Here is a 19,923-nt window from a genome sequence, read left to right on the forward strand (position 1 = left end):
TCTCTTTCTGTCAAAAAATGTGGTTCTAATAATCTTCCCAGACACTCTTCTATAAAGTATTAGGATTACATATACGGGAAATGTTCACGACAAAATTGCAAAATCTTTCCTGACAAACTTCTCTTACAAGGTTTGAAATTCAATCCAATATGCAACCAATATTAAAGCAAATGTGATCTATGTCTTCGTGCAGGAAAAGAACCAAGCAAAAAACCACAACCAAGCCATAAGATGAATCTGGGGTTTCTTAGAGATCTAAGCAGGTGTGAAATGATGATGACTACAATGTTTGAGTAAGTTCTGAATACACAAGACATTTCCCTGCCATAAGGTTATGGCACTACTATAATTGGCCAGTGAGTCACACTTATTTCTGGTCTGTTTCTGTCATAGCAAGGGAGCTTTATGAAGAATATGATCATATATTCAGCTCACATAGCACAGTGAAACAAACCCATGATAAATTATCTCTTTTATATGTCTAATCAGATTTTAAATGCTTCCTGTTGACCATGAAAAATCTTCATGAATCATCCCTCTTCTTTTGGCAAAGATTTTTTTCTAGCCTTTTTTCCCCCATGGTGAGGACAAGTGACAAAGCTGATTTAAGAGGCAAAAAAGGCTTCTTGTACAACCAAAACAGTCATGCATGAAGAATGATGCTTAAAATCTGATGTTAATTTCTACATGTTCAAATCTATGGGTAGAATGACAGAATTAAAATCAGAGAGAACTGTTGGTGTAAACAGAGGATCACAATCTGTCTTGCATTTGTAATTCGGGTCATTTTAAGTGAGGAGGGTGCTGAACAGCAGGAAGTATAAATTTGAATATTGTAATTTACTGTTTTATACCTGCACATTCAGTTTGAGATATACAACAGGAGGAATGTGACTGCTGCTGATTAATGACACCAATTCACCTCATCTCATCATGAGATTAACCAATGTATGAGTCATACAAAAAATCACAGGAAAGATCTGAAAACCACTCTTCCATTTCAAATAAACAATGACAGTTCATTAATTGCTTTCAGTTAACATACTGATACAGGTTTTTTTTAGAACACATTAGCAGTTTGATACCTGGTCTGTTCTGATCCCAGCCATTCTTCAAGTGCTGATGTCCCTCACAGTACATTTGTGAGGGTGCATTTATGCAAAGGGATTTAGCACATATGTAGAGTCCCCAGTTACAAAATGCACCAAACCCTGATTTTAGCTGGTGGCACTGGTACCAGGAGCAGCACTAATGCAGCGCCCCTACTCACACTAGGTCGACAGCTAAACAGAATTTACCCAAAACCACATAGGCTGGGATGCAGACTGTAGCAATCTGGAGATTGCACTCAACAGTCCTACCAATAAAACACCTTATCTTTTGTTTAGGAGGTTGATTTTAGCCATAACTAAGACAGTTTCATAAAATACAAACAACATCCTATTCAAATCCCAAATGTGCTGCATTTTCCATCCACTTCCTTCAGAGCAAATGACAGAGCTGGGCTGAAATTCTTATGAAGTGCCTTGAGGGTGGCTGTCATCCCTTCTGGAAACAGGATATATGTAGAGACTTTGAAGAACAAATCCTTTCTATAGGAAATTGAGAGTGGATATGACTGTTTTCTCTTTAATTGTTTTGTTTAAGCATTTAGAAGACAGCCAAAATTGGTTTGGAGCCTGTTCTCAGGCTTTTCTTTCTCAGATACCAAGGAGGAGGACTGAAGCTGAAATATTTTACAAACTTTTTCTCTTTGTTGTCACTACTCAGGTTTGTAAGGCAATTTTTATGCCAAATGATGCTGCAGGTTCCTCAGTAAGTTTCAGATAGACTCTCCCAGCTCCCTTCATCGTATCTCAGAAAGTGAGTATTAGCATAGACCATCACATTTTAAGCAAAGATAGAACTGCAGTGATAGGGAGAGTGAAGAGATGAAAACCCTGTCCTGGTTTCAAGCTGGGATACAGTTAATTTTCTTTGTAGTAGCTGGTGCTAAAGTGCTGGGTTTTTGCTTTAGTCTGACCATGACAATCCCATACAGTTTTCCTCCTACAATTTCCAGAAAAGAAATGACCTTTTAAAGACTTGAGATCACTATAGACTGAAGGCTCAATAAACAGTGTATTTACCTCCTGCATCCCAAAGCCTTTGCTAGCAGCAAGGAGTAAGAAAACAAATTATAACACAGGGGCAAATACCTTCCTCTCTATCATACTGCTACATTTTCCTTACTGTTACAAAGAAATGAAGAACATGGTTTGGATCAGTGCAGTCACAGTAATTCAGAGTTTGCCAAAGATGAAAGATACAGCTCTTAGGATATGCTCTATGAAGTACATTCAGGACTCCCTGAATGGAAAAAAGAAGAGTTCACTACACTGCAGTGTCACTTAATGATAAGTCACTGACAGATGAAAAAAAACACAGATTTACTTCTTGACCTGGATTGAACCATCAGACACTACATTTTTAAAATATTTTATTTTTTTTTTCTGTATGGCAGACTGAGTTATCTCAAACTCGTGATCAGTACAGGGGAAACATTCTCACCAGAATAGTCACTACAATGCTTTGGGAAATGCAGCTTGCAAAAAACTACAGAAATCTGCCAATTCCTGCAACTTTGAAGTCTCAGGGATAGAGACAATTTAAGAATGAATATCCCCAAATACATCCACAGCAAGCTGCATGTGTAAGTGTAAAGCAGTTCAGAAGTGGGGCTTTCCGCTAATTGCCATCACTTACTACTAAGCAGATGGATACTGTCTTAAAAGTGGTTTTAACTGTGGAAAAAACGGTGTTTTACTATGAAAATTCCAAAACATGTCACATAAAATTAGAAACACCAAAGAGTTTGTGGATAACTTATTCACTTATAATCTACCACTGTTTCCTTCTGAAGTAGCAGCAAGCCAGTATCAATGTTTGAGCATTTCCTTCCTTCCCCAGGATAGGACATGGAAGATAGCAGGAGGGTATAAATCTTCCCTCACTCAGATGGTGGATTATACTGCCTACAGTACAATCTATTATGTGTGCTGGTAATTTTGCATGCTGGAAGGTAAACATTTTAAGAAACATTTCAGCAAGACACTATCTGATGGTGCTCCCACTTTAGATCAATGCTGCACCAATTTTCCAGAAAACCCCTGTCTTTTGAAATAACTTCAGCACTCCTAGAACACAACACTGATGAGATTGTGCTGAGGGCAATTTCAGCACCTCCTGTTTCACACTCTATAAAAGAATGCAGTTCTCAACCCAGTCAATTCTGAGACATTTTAATCCTGGTATTGCTCATGCTTCTTTTGTCATTAAGAAAAACAGTAACACTTATTCACATGCTTAAAGTGTATGGCTTGAGTAACTGTGAGCCAGAGGCCAGGCGGTCAGACAGAAAAATCTACAGTGCAGCCAAAAAAAGCACATAGGTTGTTAATTAGAAACACTTCATCCCCCCCAGATGCCTATTACAATGGCAGGCCTTAAGGAATTCTGCTTCCCTTTTAATTTCTAATAAATGCTAATGCCCTTCAATTATCTTGTTAATGTATCCTACACTAACCACCCTGGGAATGACAGTGCCTCTCCAGGCCCAGTGAGATGTGTCAGCATTCACAGCCCGCCCCAGCACTTGCTCACAGCCAATGAACTATGAAAAAGTACCTCCTTCTCCTTGTCTTTTGGTTAATACCGCATTTCTGGGGCCGTTGGACAGCACTTACAGGCTTCTAGTAACTAAACAATTTCCCTTTTTGGCATAGATTTACTGCACTGGTAAGAACACAGCAGAGACCAAAACTTTTAAACTGCTTAAATGATCCTCTGCCATAAGCACAATTACATATGGACAAGCATGCGATGTTCTTTTTTAAAAGATCTCAACCATTTTCATAGTTTAACTCTTAATTAACCTTTACTAAAAACTAAATCAGCTTCACATCATCTCATCAGAGCCCAGCCTACACACAGAAAGGATGCCAGAACCAAGCTTGTCTCATTTTTATTAGTATTTAATTTTGCGTTAGTTAAAAGTAAGTTCTGTAATGTGCTATTAATGTGCTGCTAGTGACAGCTGCAATAAAATCAATACAACACAAAAGCTGCATTTAACAGCAGAAGTAAGTTTTAAAAATTACCACTGTCAAGCTACAGGCGTCTCTTGTTACCTCATTGATACATACATGGGACAGAGTTTGCTGTGCACTGGTTACATACCACTAAGTTAATAACATCCTTCTCCTCTCGAACAACACGGTTAAAACAGGCAAGCAGTATTTCTTTTATTTAACTCTCACTAGTGCTATTACTAGCCCTATTTTTATTCAGTTTTGCTCCTTGCAGGAACACTTAATGACAGCAGATACGAGATTCAAACAAAGCTAAAAGCATGTCAGAGGCCAGCAATTCTACTTATCAGTTTATGTACATCAATGCAGAATATTTTGGGGCATGAAATAATACATGACATTTTCCCAGGTACGGTACACAGTAATGAAATACATGTAAAAATACTGTAGAAAATTGAAAACATGATATTGCATCCTAAACTGGATTTTTTTTCAGTGGAAAAAAATGACAATTTTACATTGGCTCAATGATGTTTTCTTGAGTTTAGAATAATTAATCACTGAAGAAGTAACAGGCAACCTGGGGGAAGGAAAGAGTTATCTATGAACATTTTTTTCCCTAAAGAGGAGATACTAATGTTTTTTCTTCCATGTTATAGTGCTTTACGATCTCCAGCCCGTACTTGTGCTGCCACTGCATCACTTACAAAAATGAACCACACAAGCCTCAGATTTTCTTTCCAGCACCATAAATAAGGTCAAACGGGATGGCTAACAACGTAATGTTTCAAGCTCGTTTGACTACAGACTATATTTTGAATGGACAATCTTGATTTTTTTTCTCTGTAATGGAAATAAAAGGAAAAAAAAAAAAAGAAGACTTATGAGGAAGCAATTGTCTGGCTTGGGCTATGTTACAATGTGGTACAGAACATTAAGCTCTGCAAGAAGATTAAATGTCTTTTCATTTCTCTTTTGGCATTCCATGCCCAATGGAGTATGGGTAGCAAGTTTAAAGTTTTCATTTTTGCCATAAAAGATCATTTGACTTGTTCCTCTCCACTGTAATATGTATTTCATTTAATAAACCTTGTAATTAAGAAAACCTTACTAAAAAGCACTTTTCTATTCAAGGATTAAAATTCAGAGGGGGTTCATTTAGTTCTATTAGTTTTAACATCTGTGTTTGAAGTTGCAGATAGCTTCAAAAGTAACTGTTAATACATTGCTTCATTTACAATGGAAACTGGATGCTTAATGCATTTTGTAATGCAGTAATATCAAAGTTTTAGTATTTGAATAAAGCAGCCCACCGCAATAGCAGGTGTTGGTCCTGTCTGGGAAAAGGTCTTTTGGCTTCTGCTAGCCCAGTGTGGCTATATGGTAATATATAACCACTGATCACAGAGATCACGCCACAGAAAGCCATGTGTTGGAATGTTTGTGACCTCCTCTGTGGGGTGTCTATATTTCCAACCAGTGTCTGTAGGTTTAGATCCTTGGACTTTCCTATAGCTATTGCAGTTTTATTTCAGATAAAGGCTGTTTGTCAGCTGAGTGTATTAAAGATACAGGCCACAAACCAGTATTTTAGGAAAGACATCAATTTCTAAATTCAAAGAATTTGAGGGAGACACTGGCTGTTATCACCACAGCACCCACTGACCTGCACAGCTGGAACTAAAACATGTTTATGAGTTCTCCTTTCCAAATGGTTTTAATTGGTTTGATCATTCTCTGTTTCATAGGATTAGCCTTTTTGTCTTACTAACTCATTATTTCCTACAGTTATCATATCATGATTCTCTTTTCTTCTTTTGGGTATGTATTTTGGTGGGTCTCATTCAAATGTAAGAGCTGAATTCCAGATGTTCTTACTATATTAACTCTAAGGGCACGCAAAGCAGAAAATTTCAGGTTTTAATCTGCTCAAGAGACAGTGTCAGAATAGAACCATATCTGGAAAATACCCGTACTGTGTCTGAGTGCTTGTATAAGCACACAGGAGATAATCAAAACCATGAGTGCAAGTTCATTACCACCTCATTTCAAGTTTTACCTTGGAATTAAATTGAGACTAAAATGCGTTTTGTTGTTCCTATTGTGCTGCACAGAGGAAGATTCTTCATGACAGCAGGAAGAATGATTGCCTTTGGAACTGAAAACATCAAATTTGAGATACCTTTTTCACAGAATAACTTAAAAATCAGCTAAGACTACAAACATCTTTCTAGACTAGTGTGCTATGTGTTTGCTCAGCACCCTCCTACCAACAAACACACATTGCCTGAAAGTGAGAAAAAGTGTCTGATTTAAAAAATGCTGGCACACTCAAGTTTCATTATCCTCCCTGAAACACCAGAAACAATAGCTCTACCACCTTGTATCAAGTGACTGAATTTTCCCAGCTCTTCTAGCTCAGTAAAATCTTCATCTACAAACAAGTAGCTTCATCTGAAGACAGTAAACCTGCAGGGCAACTCAGGACACAAAGGTCTCAAGTCTTTTAGCTGAATTTTAATTGCCAGTCAAGGCATGTGAAACAGCCAGAAGCCGCAGGGATACAGAAATAAAAGTACTCTAAAAACTGTTCCTTGTCTTGGAAAGAATATCTGTGAAGTTTGTAAGCCATTTTTAAAAATTCTTTTTATGAAGTCACAGAACAAAACAGCAACATGTGACAAAATGAAATGCACCAACTCCTACGTTTCTACATTTTATTTGACTCTGTGTCTGAGCGTGCATGTTATGGGCTATACCACACAGACCAACACATTGAGCAGGCGAAACTCTGCTGTATGCAATGGTGCCTTGTCAAGGCACCTATGAAAGGTGATTTCAGTCCTCTTCAGCCAGAAATATATTTTACTGACTTTTAATCTACTGGATTAAAATGACACAAATTATACCCAGGCAGACAATAACCTTGGTCACAAAAAACCCCAAACCAACCCTCTTAATACTTCTGTAGAGCACAGTAAGCATGAAGCATAAGGTCATATCCACTCTAAGGGCTTCATGAAACAATGCGATTTTCCCTTCAAGAAAGTGCAGGAGGAAGTGAGTTGCAAGAGGAACACTAGACAGTATCTTACAGAGCTCAGCAAGGCAGGCTAGCAGGGGAAAAACAGTCCTGTATCAGTAAAATGAATACTCCTCTGCCTGGCAGCCCCTCTTGGGCCACTTGCTTTTCACAAAAGTGAAAATAAAGAGCATATTAGTCGCTGGACATGCACGAGCTCACTTTAAGAATGAATTCAAGCAGCATCTTCACATGATGATAATGATGTTAATCTGTGTAACTGAAATGTCAAACTGTATTTAAAGTAATTGTCTACAAATCTGCTGATAATACCATTATAGCAGCAAGTTTTTACAGAGAAAGAGGAAACAGGCAGCAACCTTCTCCCCTAAGCAGCAAGACAGCAAGAAAGCAAGAGAAGACTTTATTCAGTGTGATGTTGAGAAGGACTGTCCACCACTGCTCAGGCAGTTCATGCACCTGTTTAGCAGAGTCCAGGAGGGAAAGAGGCTTTAACTGTGCAGACAGTCAATATGAACCCAGCCATGTAAGCATGAACCCAAGTAGCAAGAGGGAGTGGGAAAATTATTAATGTGTAGAATAGTGAGTGTCAGTAAGGCACCAAACCTATAAGAATTGCTATTGCACATGCAAGTACAGCAACATAACTTCTGTTTAACACAAGCCAGACAATGAGAAAAGTCTCTGTTTATGAAAAGTAGATCCAAATTCAATTTCCAACAAAGGAAAGGACTGTGTGGTCATGAGCAAGTGACGTGACTTTTCATCTTTATCCTGAACAGGATGTGAAAAAGATACACGTGCCTTTCTTTATCTCATCCTTTGCTTGTCAATTATAAGCTTTTTGAGTCAAGAACATTTGACATTAAGAACTGTTTGCACATCTGCTCAAATCTCAGCTTTTGACCTACTTCTAAAACATTTACCTAGTGGTTATTAAAAGAAAGGCATTTAGTACATATGCAGCTTACCATGTTAGCAGTTGCTACATGAGTGAAAAAGTGAAGAATACAATACAAATAAGAAATGATAAGCAATTAGAAAGTTTCACACTTTCTTCAGGAAACAAACTCATGTTGCAACTTTTTTATGATAAGATCTTAAATGAGAGAGGACATCTTAGAAACACCTAGCAACTTTAACTAACAACATATAAGTAGGACAGAACATATTCTAATTGCACACTGATGACAACAAAAGGTGAAACAGAAAAGGCTGAACATGTCAGTGGTTTTTTAAAAACTCATGAATAAATATTCTAACCAGTTATAACCAATATTATCAAAGCAGATTTTTCTGGAATTCCAGAATCAATTCATAGACCTTTGAGAATGAGATGATGTAACTGCCTCCCTTTGTCTGATGCTACTTTGATCATTTCAAAACCAACCAATAATGCCTTTGACAGACTGCCAGTTCAGCCATTTTTATTAGCTTCCCTCAGCCATCTTATTACAAACTTAGAACACAGATCATGCCAGTCTTGGTTAAACTAAGTGAGCTAAAACCACAAACAAACAAAACCCCAAAACAAACCAGATTAAAGGTGCTGATTTTTGTTTCCTGGCTGAAATGTAATATGAAAAACATTCCAAAACAATCTACTGTGCACACTCCCCTTTTCTGTTTACACCACCTCAAGGCAGTCTGCTGGATGCTGCTCAGCAAACCTTTCTGTTGCTGATTACTTTGTAATCTGTAGATGCTCCACTGCCAACAGTTATGAATAAACTAGAAATGGATTTAAATGAAAAAAAAAAAAAACTAACAACTTCAGAGCAGTAAGGAGTGATTTTTTTTTTGTACAATGCTTATAAAGAACTTTATTTTGGCAAGAACAATATTTTCATCAGACTTATCAGTATACCCAAGACCCAAACTATTAATGAGATGATCTTAAAGCAAGACCTTTCTTATAAACATATGACTAATCTGCTCCTTAATCCTTTCTTAAGTATTCTAAAAAAGTTCCTCATATCAATGCTGTTGAGTGGCGTGGGTCTGTGGCTGAGGAGAAAATACTTATTTTTTTAAAGCAAGGTGCAGCTCATTGATCTACTGCTGATAATAATTTGCTGCCTTTTCAGTCTGTCTTCCTATAGAAGCAAACGTTACATGTTAGTGCTTGTTGTGAGGGGAAGGCAGATGCATCTGTGTATTCTTGCAGCCTTTGGGCACGCTAACTGATTTCAGTTGAATTCGAGTGAGGGATAAGAAACCTCAAAGATTATTATGTTCTCCCCAGTGTAAGGAAATACAGTCAAGTTGCAGAGACACGGTCCGAGTGGGAGGCTGTAGCATGAGGCTGAAGCTGCTTACACATTAGGAAACACATATGGTTAATGAGAGGAGTAGAAAGAAATTTCTTATAAATGCCAAACTGGGAAAAACTTCAGTTGGGCCTCAGACAATCATTCCCCAAGAAAGTCTATAAGCCATGAAAGGGTACAGAAAACTTTTATTCACCCTAAAAAGAGACACAAACCTGACCTCATATTCCTTCATGGAGTTACGCTGGTATGGTAGGCTTTAGTCCTGCTAGTAACAGTGTTTATATTAAAATTACAGATGCTCAGAATATTTCAAGAGTTATCAAATTACTCCCAAAAGCACTATTTACTCCTTTAAGGAATAAAAAAAAATAACTGATTCAAATAAAGAATGATACCCCTAATACCACAGTACTACGAAATCTGTCACACAAGGCTAAGTAAAGGTTCCAAGTACCACAGGCAGAGGCATCTCTTGCCTTATTAACAGCTGATCTCAGTAGGAGGCTAAGTCATATACCCCAAATATTTCATCCCATGATAGAAGTTACAGGGAACAGTGATTTACTTCTCACCCTCCAACCTCCCCTGTCAATGGGACTTTAACTTGGCTAAGCCTTGCTTGGGATCCCAGGGCCCTGCACAGATAGAAACTCTGCTCTGGCACCTACCTGGGGCAGTAGGAGCATCTCCAACAGAGGAGAAAAGCCACTGCTGGAAGACAATCCGCACGTGGCAACAACACCAGGCTGGGGAGGGAAGATAAGCTGGCAGGGAAGTAAGTGCACAGCAGGGCACAAAAACAGCACTGCAGATGCACAGCCAAGTGCCCAGTGATTTTGGCACTAGCTATGTTTGGAGTCACAATACAACTACAGCACCACTAAGCCCCAGGGTTGCAGAAACCACTTTAACTGTTAGAACAGTAGAAGTCAACTGTGGAGTGATTTGGCTGTGCACTTTGGGAGGGCTCCAACCTTTCCTTTGCATTAACTTCCTTATAAACACATACTTCCTATTCATACAGATTATACTAGAGGCTTAGGCTATTAAGAACACAGGTTCCCAGAATTATCTCACGAATTTATCTCTGAATGATCAAGAGAACAGGATACCAATATAATGCTGCTGGCTCTGTTATTGAGTGTAGTTCCAGACAACTACAGATAACATCATGGAAATAGAAAATCCATAATAAACAGTCCAAATGGAAACTCCTTTGGTCACTCCACTCCTGACAGTTACCACGACTTCTGCTGGCAAGGAAACACTGAGAAACAATGTGCTGCTGCTAGCTATGCCAGTGAAAGAAGTTGCTGTAATGATGAGGACACATTCACGAAATAACATTCACTAAATCAGAGCTGCCTCAGAGAGTAACAACTAGAAACCACTATTAAAATTCACTCCTGAACTGAGCTAAGCAAGGCTATTCTCAGAGGAGTTCTTCAAAATATCACACACCAAGTTGAACACATTATCATACACTGCAGGACAGAAAGAAACATGGAAATGATCACTGGAAAAGGGAAATAGAGCAGCAGACAGAAGGGGAAAACAACAGCAACAATCACATGCATAAAAAAAGGCAGGGATCCTATGAAAGAAAACTGGAACAGGGATGCTGGATGAGAACAGATGATGACTATGTGAACAGGGAGTACTCCAAAAGAAACTAAGTTTGATGAAGGAATTAAGGGAGCCTAAACTGAGAGTAAAAATTGACTTCAAAGTGTCTATTACCTGCTTTCTACATTAGCCAACTAATGCTATAGCCTGACATTGCATCATCTTTCTCCTGAAGAAGTGCACAAACTTCTATTACAAAACCACCTTTCTGGAATAGCAGCTAGGTGCCACTCTTTCCCGTGTCCCCTCCAACTTCTCCACAGTCTGTACATGGCTGGGAAGGAAGTCTGTACATGCAGGAAGGAAGTTACATACTCTCCCTGCCCATGTTACATTATTCTGAGAGGAATATTGTTTTAGAGCAGATAAATTCTTGAAGAGATTGGATCCATGATAAATTTAGCCAGCTATTGTATGCTGTTACTACCCGCTTATTTCCTGCTCTCTTCTTATCTAAATTTTAGACTTGGCAGTGTTGCTTTTCCCGAGAGATTTAGCTGTACGTGGTCAAAGCCATAGTAATGCAGCTGTGGCACATGGAGATTTAACAGGTGATAAATATGCATGGACTTTCCTCACACACTCTCCCAGAAAATCTTAATAGAAGTGAAACATAATAGGAAGAAATCTGGTATTCCTCACTCTGGTGAATAAAATGCATCTAGTTTCTGATTTCAGGTAAGACCTAGTCTTTCACAGGAAGATCTGAATAAGCAATGGCGTAAGCATTAAAGCACCCAATGAATGAAGCAATTAATACTCTTCAATGGATGACTAGAAGAATCTCAAAAGTAAACACCAAACCATATTTTCAGATAACCTGACTGCTTGCATGCCAGATTTGCCCACCATAGCAGGTGAAGTCCACGAAAACTATGGTCCTATTATGTACAACAAAAGTGACAAACACTTTACATTAGGGGTGCAAATAGTGTAAGCACTTTCCTTTTTTAATTAATCAAGACACAGAGTCTAAGATCACTGCTGCACTATTAAGGATCCAAACAGACTGTGATACTATATGGGAAAGCAAATTTATTGGATAAGGTTTTTTCATTTGGCTGGTTTTGAAAACTAAGTGATCCTAGCATGCACCTGGTAATTAATTACACACCTTTCTCATTGCCTCTACTGAATAATTAAAACATGCACTGAGAGAGAAGGCATAGTTCAAGTCTCTAGACTCTCATTTGGGTCAAGATACGGCAAGTACTAATATGGGCTAGATAACAGATCATTTACCCTGTTGATATCTCAGAAGAAGTCAGAGTAGGGTGAGTTTATGATTGGAATTCCTTTAAATCTGGTTCTCCTCTGGAGAACTGTGACATATACATGTGTAAGTCAGAAGGCAAGGACTCCCTTCAGCAAAAAAGGTCACAGGGAATCACAGTTTGTTTCGTGTCACAAAGCTAAAACACAAACATGGCCAGTTTCTTTTTTCATGAAAAAGGATTCTTTTTTTCCCCTGTAATGCACTGCAATGCTATGTTAGTATATTTTACTGTTCATCAGTTAAAATTTACTGACAGGTTCTGAGTCCTCAGGTAGGAAGGTACCCACCTTTCCCACATAATCAATGAAGGAGAAGAAGGTGCATTTCAAGGACTCACCCACCTAAGGCTGGTGTCAAAATGTGGAGGTGATACAGACTACTTACAGGTACTTCCTCCCCTGGACTGACAGGAATACTAAGCATTTACTTCAGAAATTCTGGTTTACTGCCTGCTGAAAAGCTAAGGGGTTTTTTGGTGACATAGCCTGGGTCACAGCTCTAAATATTCCTTGCAAAGAGTGGCAAAGTTTTTTACTGTTGTCCTTGAACACTCCCTTCCTCCCCAGTGAGTAGTCCAATAATATTATTATGGGTTCCAGGGGAAGAGCAACTATAATTACACAATGTTTTCCATTGAGATTCTACTTTCAATTGTTCATTCATTTTGAATGGATTAAATTCAAATTTCAAATGCCATGTAAAGAAGTAAAAAGAATACAGCTTTTTTTTTTTTTTTTTTTTTGTGATGGTTACTAGAACCTCTACCCTGAAGAGCAGGAGTTGATATTCTGCACCAAGGTAATAAAGGTATGAGAGATATAACTATTGTAAGAGCCTGTTCCTGCTAGAGTCTCAAATCACCTCTTCCTAACAAGGACTTGTTAAAATTCAGCAGGTACACTCTTTGAGGATTTAATTTATGCTGAACATCTGCCAGGTCAAGGGGTTAGACAAGACTTTTCCTTGCTGTTCTTCTCCATGACAAGTGATGACCGTTGCAACACGAAGCAAAGGCAATGAGGCAGGGGGACTGATGCTCTCCACTGTTCTCTCTACATTGTTACTGAAGCTATGGACGAGCTCTGGAGAAGACAAAGACACCCACATGCATCACACAGGAGGAAGGAACAACCAGAGGGAACTATTCGAGCACTGGTCTGGTGAAAAAAAGGAAGATGAGAACATTCTCATGAGAGAGTTCTCAGGACTCTGACTGGGGTGTTGATCAGAAAGGAGTCTGAAGTCAATATCTGGGAAGATGTTGGAGAAATGAGGTATGAGAGAAATGAAACTTTGGCAGTCAGCTAGAAAACATGCCCCTGCAAAACATGGACTTGAACATCTGACCCCAGTGGAGCAGACAAAATGTGTGAGCATGTATTACAAAACAACAGTCAATTTTACTTACCTAATTAGCCCATGTAGAAGCCTGAACCTCACCAATGAACTTTCTGAGCCTGACAAGGTGCAAAGTGCAAATAAAGTGTGTTTGGGTTTCCCTGTTTCCTTATTTTTTGGAAATCTTAAGAATCAGAGCATGGCTTTAAAGACACATTATAAAGATCAGCTCTGTGAAACGGAGTACTCATATTAGAAAACCTTAGATTTAACACAGCCTTTTCAAGCTACTGTTTGATATTTTGTCAACAACAGTTGTCTGCACATGGATCCCAGTCTCTGGTCCTGTCTATTTGCTTCTGCTTCCCAGCCCATGCAGCAATTGCAGCACTGTGGTGTTTGGTATAGGGCCTTCCATGGCCAAGGTCATCTCAGCCTGCACTTAATAGATTCTTGTCCAGAACATCTGGTAAAGAGCTGTTACAGCCATCCCATCTTCTAAACCCACAAATCTTTGAGATGATCTCTAAGAAAAGATGCCCTCAAACAGCTCTATAAAAAGTAACTCTTTACTTCATAATTGGGCCATCAAGATCCCATACCTTGTTGCCCAGACCTTTCATTCTCTGTATTTATGCTTCAATCAGATTTTTGATAGGCAATTTATCTAAAATAATCTGAAATATCCTTGACTGCTGTTTCAAGTGAAAACAGTGTGTCCTACATTGAGACAAATTTTGTATTCAATGTCTGAAATACCTGACAGGTATTATGCCCTGCTAAGAATGATGATAAAGCTGAAAGCCTGGAGGCTTCACCATATACAGTAAACTTGTCATTTCATTTGCTTGGTTTTACTTTTGAGGTTTTATTGGAAACATGCTCAAAACCCAGGAGATTCTGAGGTTAGTCACTACCCAAGGCCTCCAAAAGGAGCCCTGTCATTACTGAAACTTTAAAATTACACAGGTTCAGAAAAGAAAAAAAGGGAAAAGGACAATACAATGAGTTTTACAGAACTGCTTCTAGTGTGCTGCTTACCAGAGTCCAGCCTCCCTGGTAAGTGGCCAGCTCTAAAGACAAAAGGTATAATCCTTTGACAGATACTGAAAGGAACACAGGTAAATCAGCTTTTTTTCTCTCCCCTGCCTCTTGGAATATAGTTAACATTTAATGATAGGAAATATTCCCATATTGGGGAAGGGAAAAGTAGGAACAGAATATTGATGACTGTGACAGATTATGATCTGAAAGCATCAGCAATATTATAAATATGATGCGAATTGCAAGCATTTGGTACAGAGGGGGAAAACGCATTGATTTTCCTTATTCTACACTATGCCTGTCACTAAAATCAATGGACATCACACACACATACCAAGGAAACTACAATATGGAGAATTATTTATGGAATAGCTGCTTCACATACACATCAATTACAACACCATAATGGCTAGAGCTGCACCAAGAAGACAAAACCACGTATTACACGCTAAGTGATGAGAAGCTGGAATTCCTGTCATCGTTTCACCACATTTTTCATATGCTAAAGGGACAACTAATGGAAGCATTTTTGTACAGTTTTTCTTCTTTCTTCCTTTTTCACATTTTAGGAAGCAAAAAACATATAATCATTACAAGCCACTGATTCCACTTACAAACTAAATCATTAAATAACAGCTACTGGCAGTTATTTTCCAAAACAGCACTGTGCAATATATATTAAAGCAAACACACCAAAACATCTGAAATTGCCACTGGTTTGCTCAAAATTCTAGGGATGTTAGAGAAGCTGAAAAACAGCAGCATGCAGAAGTCAGTATCTCCAAACTTTTGGTGGCCAGAAAACACAAACCCATAAGCACATGCCTGCATTTTACAACAGCCAGCAAAGCTGTGTCAGCACTGGCAGGAAAAGAAAAAAGCTTTACAGCTACACAGGCACCTCTATAATTTTCATATCTCAAAATCATGGCATTTCCAATAGAGGCTGCTTTTGATTCACCATTTGCTTCTACCACTCTGTTTCACAGTACTCTGTCTCTCTTACTGTTAACTCTTGAAAGAAACCTTTCAAAGATCAATTCAGGCCATTAGGATTCTGGATGTTAAAATTGAATTTTTCTGTTCTACTAGTTCTTTTGAAAGGCTTAGAAGTGATTTGTGGCAATCAGCATAAAGGGATTTGACTGGCAGAGTTTAACTGAGTGACCTAGAGAAGATTCATCAGGGGAAAATTGCTAAAATCATAAACTAAATGGCAAACAGAGCTTTTGTCTGTCTGCTCTTAAAACAAAATAGGTTCTTTTAAATGTGAAAATCATTCTAAAAGCTTCTACAGGTAGTCAATGAAAAGCATAGAAATGCACAGCATAATCTTTCAAATAACACTCTGCAATAGTAATCAAACAAAAAGAAAGGATCAAGCATCACAATGATTATCAAACTAGTCTGTTGACCTCATTCACACAAACCTCAAAACCACAGCTGCCAAACTTCCCTCAGGTAAAATACATGAGATGTAGCTGAAACACCGTCTGTCTTCCTGTGGAAATTATGGCTTTTTCCCCTCTCATCTCTTTTGCCTGACTGCTCTTTCCTTCCCAGTTTGCTTTCTCAAACTGCCTTTCTTTGCAACTGACCTTTCTCCATCTGCCTGCAAGTCGAGAGCCCAGCTGGAGGGTCCATGCCACACTACCTAGTCAGTGGTGGCAAGGGAGGGAAGCCTGTGTCATCCAGCACTGTTCCAGAAGCACCTCCAGCAACAGATGGGCAGTGGGGAGGGAGAAACAGTCCCTGCTGAATGTATGTAGCACCAAAGATACCAAAAAAAGCACCCAAAGGCAGCTCTTGGTGAGAGCACCATGGAGTTAAGCACTGTGTGTCCCCATTTGACATTGTTTTTCCTCTGTTCTGAATTTTTGGGCTTTCATTTGCCAGCTCATAAGAAAAAAATAGTTTGCCTTTTTTTTTTTTCCAACCTCCACTTATGTGAACAATGTTACACAGATCACAACTAGCCCAGGTAAAAGATCTATTTATTTCTTATCCTGATGGTGCAGGTTATTTTGTATGCCACTGCTACACTAATTGCAAGGCTCTTGCTTTAAATCCCAGACAATCTTACCACCCAGACAATCCTACCACCCTACAATTTCCCAAGCCAAAATTATTACCTTCCACCCGAACACAGCATCTAACATCAGTTTAAGGCTACTTCAAGTTAATTTATTGGATATTAGCAGGATAAAAATTTTCTCTGTTCAAAACTACAGCAAATCATAGAAGTAACTTTTGTGATGGTGCTTCAATCTCATATATCCATCCGCCCATTTATTTTTTGTTTTCTCCAGATTTTCTGGGCTTTTCACCATTCATTCCTCTGCAACTCCAATTTACTGTTACCTTCAAACAGAATTGACGTGTTAATCTTCTCAGCCTTCAGACCAGTTATGCGATACAAAAGCACTCAAAGTCACTCATATTTTAGTCTACAAAAACCTACTACACTTTCATACTAACAAGTTTGTATGAATACAAGGTCTGTTTTTTTTTCTTTTTAAAATCATATTTGTATCTGTGAAACTTTTCCTATCTACTGCTCAATGCTATTCCAACATAATAATGGTTTTATGTAATTAGTTTGCCTGTATCTGGTAATTTACTGTAGCTTACACACTTTTGTATTTATTGGAGACATAAAAAGGAAAAAAACCAACATTTGAAATGCCAACATAAATGAAATTTAACACAGAAAACTCAGAAATTGTTCATTAATGATAAAATATGAGGTTATGGAAGACTGCACACAAGTCATTCACTCACTGAAATACTGCAGAGACAAAGGGATTTTTGCAAGGCATGTACAAAATTATACACCTCATTTTAATACAGGACACTGCATTAGCACCTTGCAAAACAAACCTGCACTGAAGCCACCTCAGTCCTCTGCTCAATTACTCTTTGTAAACATTACTTTGTTTCTTTAGAATATCTATCTTTGCCAAAAGACAAAAGGACCCTACCTGTGTAAACCTACAGTGCTAATGTAGACATTAAACACCTAATCTGACTATACTAAATATTAAGGTCAGGAATTACCAGTTACAGAATTTAAACATGATTATTTACATAGTAAGATCCAAATCCAACATAGAAACAAGCTGTGTTTCACAGAAGTGCAAGATACGACTCCTTGCTGGCTCACCAGAGTATTTTCTGTTAGTTTTGCAGTGACCTTTTTTATTTGCTAGAGACCTAATTTGAATGTTATAGATACATTTTTTAAACTCTTACAGAAAACACACTGCAGTACTGATTAAAGCCAACGATGAAAGCTTCTTTAGAGAATACAGCATCTGGATTAATTTCATGATCAAAACTTGTTTGCTCAATTTGTTTTTTTTTTATTCATCAGGGTCATTTAATCAGAAATCTTTACATCTTTTAATTACACACTGCTGATAGAATCAGCCTCAATTTCTGCATAGCTGTAATTTAGAATTAAAAATTTTATTTTTTTAAAGCATAGTAAAGATTTTATCAGATATTAACGGCAACACCATCAGTCCAAACTAACTTTATTTTTAATAACATGAGGTAAGAAGAACTGCCATCTGTAAAAAATATTTATACTTCTTTCACAATATTTGTATAAGTTTTACAGAAATTTCGAATGAGTGCATAAACATGTTAAAAATATATTTTAAAACAGAAATTGACTTTCATTTTTTAATTTATATTGTCATAAAAGGTTGTTAAGTCTTGTGAAAGCCTAAGAAATTGTTAAAATAACTGCTATTTACTTGGTCAAATGCTACAGTCAGTGGTGACACTTCCAAGGTTTCACTTATCTATCTTAGAAACTGTTAATTACTGCTAAAACACACAGCTGTGAAGCCCTTGCATGCAGAAGTGACTTACCAGCTGGCATGCTGCTGGTCAAGCTGTGCTAAATCAGGACAGGGGCCTATCACACATTTGCAACTGGCTTTAGACCCTTTTGTACCATACTTAGTTCCTGGCTCAGCCCAAAATGCAAGGAATATGCAAAAATCTCCACATACCTTCTCATACAGTCCAGCGCCCGAATAAAGAAGTCTTTGTGAAGCTGATGTTCATCCCTCAAGATGGAGCACTGCTCCAGCGTCACTGACATGGATGTCCGGTCTTTGGCACTTTTGCAACAGGTGAAACGGACTCCATTCATCTTACGGCAAATCTGAAACACATGCAGATGTCAAAAGATTGCCCTTTTCACACCTTGTGTTCTCTATGCACTACACAAACTGAAACTGTCACAGTTTTGCAATCACAGAATACAGAGAACTGAAGTATTTCTCAAGAAGAAAAAAGCTATAAAAGATAGTAATTCCAATGGCTACTGATGTGTGCCTTTGCATTTAAATCTACTGTGGGGATTTTAATATTCTAAGGATTATGCTGGCCTGACGCAGTGCCACAAAAGGTGAAAATGTGCTGAAAAAACCTGCAAACTTATCTTTTCATAGAACCATAGAATGGTTTGGGTTGGAAGTGACCTTAAAGCTCATCTAGTTTCAACCTCCTGCCATGAGCAGGGCCACCTTCCACTAGATCAGGTTGCTCAAAGCCCCTTCTAACTTGGCCTTGAACACTGTCAGGGATGGACCAGCCACAACAACATTTATAAATTTGCAGCATTAACACTCCACTAAAATAGAACCAAAAGATTATAGCTACTGCTCTATAGCCCATTTCCAATTTGTCCATATGACACATTTTAAAAGCAGATCTTCAAGGCTTTCGCTAGGAGGACAAACGTACAAATAACCTGCTCATTGAAGGAAAAAAGCCTTTCTTTATTTTAAAAGCACGCTGCACAGTCTTGTACTGCAATTGCAGTCAAGTCTCTCTCCTGCCCACCCCAACACCACCCCCTCAATGAAGCAAGAAATTGGTGGTGGATCCAAAAAAATTAAAATCAAAACCAAAATCTACTACTCTTAGTCCTAAGCATTTTAAGCAAGTCACTAAAATGTGTGGACTACAGCTTACGAAACCATAGCATCCAAAATTCTGAACTTGAAATATAAAGTATTTGTGTTAGCCTAGACTATAAAAGGAAAAGTTTCTTCAATTTTTTCCTCATTTTCTGTGAGAACCACCCTATTCAATTAGAGCTGAATTGTCTGAACACCCAATTAATGCTGAAAAGCAAAGAAGAACTTCAGCAAGTCTTACCTCAAGCTCATGGACATAGAGGACTAACATCTTATGAGGGTACGGATTCAGACACATCTGTATTTAAATATAGTC

The 19,923-nt window shown here is 38.3% G+C and overlaps 1 protein-coding gene across 11 annotated transcripts in view; it reads right to left on the reverse strand.

Annotated features, from left to right (window-relative positions):
* INPP4B (inositol polyphosphate-4-phosphatase type II B) overlaps positions 1 to 19,923 on the reverse strand; it is a 313,515-nt gene that overhangs the window by 12,510 nt on the left and 281,082 nt on the right. For all 11 annotated transcript variants that reach the window (XM_062637265.1, XM_062637263.1, XM_062637270.1 and 8 more), the window contains one exon: positions 18,693 to 18,847. In XM_062637265.1, coding sequence (XP_062493249.1) covers positions 18,693 to 18,847 — 155 coding nt within the window. The remainder of the gene's footprint in view (positions 1 to 18,692; positions 18,848 to 19,923) is intronic.

This window comes from Pezoporus occidentalis, unplaced genomic scaffold (assembly GCF_034315485.1).
Source record: "Pezoporus occidentalis ecotype Australia unplaced genomic scaffold, CSIRO_AGI_Poc_V1 ctg51, whole genome shotgun sequence".
NCBI classification, from domain to species: domain Eukaryota; kingdom Metazoa; phylum Chordata; class Aves; order Psittaciformes; family Psittacidae; genus Pezoporus; species Pezoporus occidentalis.